Source organism: Rattus rattus, chromosome 1 (genome assembly GCF_011064425.1).
Source record: "Rattus rattus isolate New Zealand chromosome 1, Rrattus_CSIRO_v1, whole genome shotgun sequence".
In the NCBI taxonomy this organism is placed as follows: domain Eukaryota; kingdom Metazoa; phylum Chordata; class Mammalia; order Rodentia; family Muridae; genus Rattus; species Rattus rattus.
In genome coordinates, this window is record NC_046154.1 from 260751305 (window position 1) to 260757208 (window position 5904).

General features: G+C 46.7%; 1 protein-coding gene across 1 annotated transcript; it reads right to left on the minus strand.

Annotated features, from left to right (window-relative positions):
• Positions 1 to 73: 73 nt before the first annotated feature.
• Positions 74 to 4689, minus strand: Pfdn5 (prefoldin subunit 5). The gene is made up of 6 exons (XM_032884674.1): positions 4560 to 4689; positions 4280 to 4382; positions 3964 to 3995; positions 2296 to 2370; positions 2076 to 2181; positions 74 to 288 (listed from the first exon to the last, which is right to left on the minus strand). Exons 1-6 carry the CDS (start codon positions 4629 to 4631, stop codon positions 212 to 214), a joined length of 465 nt encoding a protein of 154 aa, XP_032740565.1. The 5' UTR covers positions 4632 to 4689; the 3' UTR covers positions 74 to 211.
• Positions 4690 to 5904: the final 1215 nt, after the last annotated feature.

The following is a 5904-nucleotide window of genomic DNA, read 5'->3' on the forward strand; positions in this document are numbered from 1 at the left end:
CTGACAAAAGTAACCCCCCTGGGCACTCCCAGTTCACCACCGGTCCCTTGTTTAATGTAAGAAAAGACCACCATTTGCACAGCTGGAACATTTATTAACATTAAACACAAGACCCTCTCTTCCCAGACACTTTCCCAGGAGGCCACTGCCAAAAAAAGTCCCAGGCCCTTTGAAAAAGGGTCCTTCTCTGCTTCGTTTCCGCGACACATTCTCATGCCTTGGCAGTGGCCTGCGTTGCCCCCAGGGCTGTGAGCTGCTGGATCTTCTGGCTCATCATTTCCATGACGGCTACAAGAAAAGAAGGAGCAGTCACATCCTAGCGAGAGTATGTTGAGGACCCAAGGTAGAAGAACACTGACAGTTAAACCACTAACCACTGGAATGTAAAAATAAACACAATGTTAGCCATAACCATAAGACTGTCATGTGAGGGCTGACAACACACAACACTGAAGGCCATATTCAATTTCCAACACCACTTAAAAAATAAATCAGGAGGCTGAGTCAGGTGGATTTCCTTGCCTTCCAGATCTGTTCTGCCTATAGAATCTGGTCTATTCTCTATTCGATACTCTAGTTTATAGTATAGAATGAGGTTGTCTCAAAATAAAAATAAGCCCCCCTCCACCACTGCTTTAAAATCAAGACCTTTAAAAAAAAAAAAAAAAAAAGCACTCCCAGAACACCTTCCTACACACCTTTTCCAGATCGATTAGTCTGAACTGGACCTACACTTTCCTTTTTAACTTCCTGGTAATTACTAATGTTTATTTAACAGATCCCTATGCACTTACAGTCATTTCATCCAGACTCATTAACAGACACCAAAGAGAAGCAGAAACGTCTTTTGTATTGTTGCTGCTTTTGAGACAGGGTCTCTACATAGTCCTGGCTGGCCTCAAACTCACATCTGCCTGCCTCTGCCTCCCAAATGCTGGGTTAACAGGTGTCACTACCACGTCCCACAGAGACATGGTTTTAACCTGGAGATGTCTTCCAGCTTCACATTACACTCCATATTTTCTTCATGTTTGTATGGGGTGTGGACGCGTGTGGAGACCAAAGGAGAACATGGCATCTCACTGTGCTTTGTCATTCTCTGCCTCTCCCTTGGGACAGGGTCTCCATTGAACTTACCAATTCAACCAGGGAGGCCAGCCAGTGCACTCCTAGATCTATCTGTCTCTGTCCCACCAGCACTGGAGTTACAAGTACTTGGGCCATGTCCAACTTGCATGTGGGTGCTGGAGATTTGAACTCAAGTCCTTATGGTTATGCAGCAAGCGCCCTGAGCCATCTCCCCAGCCAGTCCTTGGTTGTTTTTTAATATTTAGTTTGTGAGTGTGCATGTATACATACGTACCATGATCATGAAGGAGCAACAGAGGGCATAGCTCCCATTGCCAGCTGCCTGTGTTTTCTGCAAGCACATTAAGTGCTGGTAACTGCTGAACCTTTCTCTAGCCACCGTTGTTTTTTGAGACATGATCTTGGTATTTACCCTAGCCTGGCAATACTCATCTTAGCCTCCTGAGTACAGAAATTACAGGTGTGCCCCACCACATATAGGTAGGTTACTCATTTAAATGGATAGTATGGTATATGAATTACATATGTGTACACTATGTCCCTAATTCAACTGTATCTATTTGGGGGTAGGACAGAGTCTCACGCATCCACACTGGCCTTGAGCTGGCTATGTAGTAAGGGTGATTCCTCTGCCTCTACCTCCTAAAAACGGGACTGAAGCGTGTGCCACAAATCCTGGCTGCTGTTTTCTTTTGAGACAGGGTCTTGCTATGCAGTCCTGGAATTCACAGCGATCCTCCTGCTGTAACCTCATCTTAGCTAAAAGCCACACAAGCCCGATAACAAAGTTTAATCTCTAGGACCCAGAGAGGAAGGAGAAAAACAATTCCTGAAATTTTTCTTCCAACTTTCCCATGTACACCACAGCACTTCTATGGCCCTGTCTGTCTGGTTTTTTGGTTTTTGGTGTACACACACACACACAGAGACTAATAAACACAACCTGCTAATAGCAGTTTTACAAGAGGTGCCTGGGCAGAACTGACCTTGTTTCATGGCATGCTTCTCCTGCAGAGCTGGCTGGATTTTCTCCATCTGTTTGGTAAGAAAGTCTATCTTCCTTTTGAAGAAGTCCTTGGCATCCTCAGCTGTCTGCAAGAGCAGAGGTGAATGAATGAAAGGCTAAAGAGAACCCTGCCCTATGCCACACCTCTTCCCTTAAGCTCCCATTGTCACCTTCTCCGAGGACATCCACACACCGCTCACCTTCTCCACGTAGTAACCAGTTCCCACATCGATAAGCACATGTTCCACATCGTGGAGCTTCCCGGGGACATACATCTGAGAAGCCAGGGTTAAGGGAAAACTGGTGCAGCACGAGACATGGTTTTGGTAGCCACAGTGCTAACCGCAAAGGGCCTTTTCTAAAAAGCTGCAGCCAGGAGAACCAAGTAGCCGAAGGCCTTAGCTTCCTGGTCACTGTAAGTGGAAGGAGACAGAGAAGCTGGAACACTTTCTTGTCCTGACCCCATCTCTCATCCTTAAAGGAGCTCCTGTATTTCCCACACCAGTCTTTCCAGGGGGAACGGGTTGGATACTTAGGATTCTCTCCTAAGGGTCTAGAGATGGTATGAGCGAAAAACCAGCCTCACTCCCCCTGAACTATAGATCCTGATGGACTGTTATTAACTTTTATTTAATTTTTAAAATTTTGGTAGATTTGTGGTGGTTAGAATATGCTTGGCCCACGGAGTGGCACTGTTAGGTGGTGACTTTGTTGGAGGAAGTGTGGCGGTGGGGCTTTAAGACCCTCCTCCTCCTGGCTACCTGAAGTCTCTTCTCCTGGCTGCCCTTGGATGAAGATGTAGAACTCTCAGCTCCTTCTGCAGCTACATGTCTTACTGGATGCTGCCATGCTTCCTGCCATGATGATAATGGACTAAACCTCTGAATCTGTAAACCCTCCCCAATTAAAGGTTTGCCTTTATAAGAGTTGCCTTGGTCACGGAGTCTCTTCACAGCAATGAAACCCTAAGACAAGACTGTGTGTATGTACGTGCATGCCTGGTCCCTGCAGGAGCTGGGAAAGGTTGCTGTATCCCCTTGGAGTCACCTACACCGTGTAGACACTGGGGACCAAAGCAGGTTCTCAGCAAGAGCAAGGGCTCTGACCGCCGAGCCATCTCTCCACCTTCCAACTACCACTACATTTACTTGTTTTTGTGTGTGTTTTCACAAGTGTGCAAGCCATGGAGCAGAGGTCCGAGGACAACTTCTGGGAGTTGGTTTTCTCGTTCCGCCATGTTCGTATCAGAGATTGAACTCAGGTTGTACGTGTGGTTTTTTACCTTCTGCGTCACCTTGCTGGCTCTATTGTTGTGACTTAGAACAGTCTTCACCACATTGCTATTCTTAGGTTTCTCTCTTTTTTTTTTTTCCTTTCTTTTCTTCGGAGCTGGGGACTGAACCCAGGGCCTTGTGCTTGCTAGGCAAGCGCTCTACCACTGAGCTAAATCCCCAACGCCCTTAGGTTTCTCTTTAACTGTCATTTCTGACAGCAGGTCATTTCAACAGGTGGAAACAATCTAGGTTTCTTAGTGAAAGTAGTTCAGGGATGAGCCGCAATTAAGCTAAAATTGAGAAGAGACATGTTCACAATTTCAATACCCTAACATTTTTTTTTCAACTGCATTAGCCGAATGCCAGCTTTATCTCTTATTATAATAACATCTCTAAACAACAAAGAGAAACACCACATTTCAATTCACTGAACTCTGATACAAAGTATTACATGGACACCTGTCCAAGGTTAGACAAGAGAACTACATAGTGTGCAACTATTCATAAATATCGTTGGGGAATAATCAAAACTCTCTCCGTTTTTGGGGAAGACTGTGGAAGAAGGTAAGGTAGCAATTCCCGTGGAAAGGATACAGAACTCGTCAGGGGGACCAGTAATTCTTTTCCTGTGAAAGTAATGAAGACAAACAGCTGGGGAAGGCTAGCCGCTCCCACGTGAAGACGTTAAGGGAAGCTCCCACCTGGGCTCAGTGTCCACAGACATTGAAAAGAACAGTAACTGAGGAATGTCTTGTAAATTTTAGATTTCCGTAGGCAACATGCGGGGGCTCGTGTGGTTATACACACTACGTAACGGATAATTTTCTCTAACGAAAACTGACTAGGAAAAAGCCACAGAGAAGCCGGCTAGCGACGTTTCCCCAGGTGCCCTCACCCGCCTAGCCCATACCCTCGTTGCTCTTGTTCAGCACGTTCAGACAGTCCTTGGCTTCCACATACTTAGTCTGTACCACCTTGAGCTGAGCAATTGACGTGGACAAAAACTCCACTTCCTACAGAAGCCGGGGGAAAAAAGGGTCAGCTCGGGAACCGAGAAAGCCGGGCTCAGGCAGAGGGGGCGGGACCTGGGACCGGATAGGGGTTTCCCTGGGAAAGGAAACATCCCCCACCAGGAGGGAACGCGGTCGGAGGATGTGAAGCGCGAGGAAGGTGCTGGGACAGGTCCTCACCTGGTCCAGCTGGTTCTTGAGCATTTCCAGTTGTGGCAGATTCAGCTCCGTGATGTTAATCGACTGCGCCATGTTGGGGAGGAGGACTGCCGAAGCGGAAGCCGGCTAGGCGAGCGAAGCTCTAGCCACTCTGCGTTATCTCTATGGTGCCGCCGGGGGATACGCTCTGCGCCCGTTATCTCTATGATCCTGCGTTTCGGACCCGCTATACGAATCTCAAGCTTGATTAGAGAACAGTTTCTTTTCGTAAGTACACTAATGCTATCACGATTAACTAGCAGACACGACTTGAGACCTCAAGGAACTCGAAACTCTTGATTCACTGCACAACCACAAGATTGTAAAGCAATATGCCACTGCATGTTTTTGGGACGACCCTGCAGGGAGCCAGTGTTCTGACAGTGTACCACGTGCTTTAAAGGATAAAGTGGAAGTGCCAAAAAGGAGCAACTGTCAACCAACTACATTTATTTTTGTGTCTCAGTTATGCAGGCAAACCAACCTTAGGTCCTCTGAAAGAGCAGCCCAGTGCTCTTAACTGCTAATCATTTGTCTCACCTCGCCATAATTGCTTCTTTATGTTGGGTATGAAGGGTATGTGTGCTTCCCAGCAATTTGTTTACTTGGCGCGACAGAACATATGTGAGTAGCAAACCCCAAAGAATCTGCTACTGCCATTGCTCAAGTGTAGCCGCCTTCACGGGATGAGCAATGGTTTCTAAAGTCATCCAGGAGAGGGGCAATGGCAGTAGAGGAATTAAAAACATCCGCATGGGGGGGGGGGCATTGGGGATTTAGCTCAGTGGTAGAGCGCTTGCCTAGGAAGTGCAAGGCCCTGGGTTCGGTCCCCAGCTCCGAAAAAAAGAACCAAAAAAAAAAAAAAAAACATCTGCATCGCCTGATCACTGCCTTTCTTTGCTCCAATATGAACTTTGCTTTTTTTTTTTTTTTTTTTTTTTTTTAAACTGACCGGGTTTTTTTTTTAACTGGCTGAACAGTAACGACTAGGCTGAGCTCACTGTTTGCCTCACTCTGAAGATAGGGTTTTTCTTTATGTAGCCCTGGCTATTCTAGAACTTGCTAAATAGACCAGGCTGGGGTGGGGGTGGGGGTATCCCTGCCTCCCAACAGCTGGGATTAAAGATATGCACCACACATCAGTATTTTTTGTGTGTGTGTGTGTGTGTGTGTCCACACATCAGTATTTTGATGGCCCTCTATTCATCTTCATCACCCAAGCCCCAGCTGCCCCAAACTTTGTCCTGTGGTTTAGCTTTCAAACTTTGAACTCCCTGGTGCACCACCAGTCTGCTTACATTCACAGAGCAGGAGTGAGGAGAGGAGC

Bases quoted from the DNA above. Each gene is read 5' to 3' on its own strand.
- Pfdn5 (XM_032884674.1), bottom strand. From the start codon at position 4,631: ATGGCGCAGTCGATTAACATCACGGAGCTGAATCTGCCACAACTGGAA. The intron at 4,383-4,559 runs GTGAGGACCTGT...CGGCTTCTGTAG, and splicing joins TCAAGAACCAGCTGGACCAG to GAAGTGGAGTTTTTGTCCAC. The intron at 2,182-2,295 runs GTGAGCGGTGTG...CTGCTCTTGCAG, and splicing joins CTGGTTACTACGTGGAGAAG to ACAGCTGAGGATGCCAAGGA.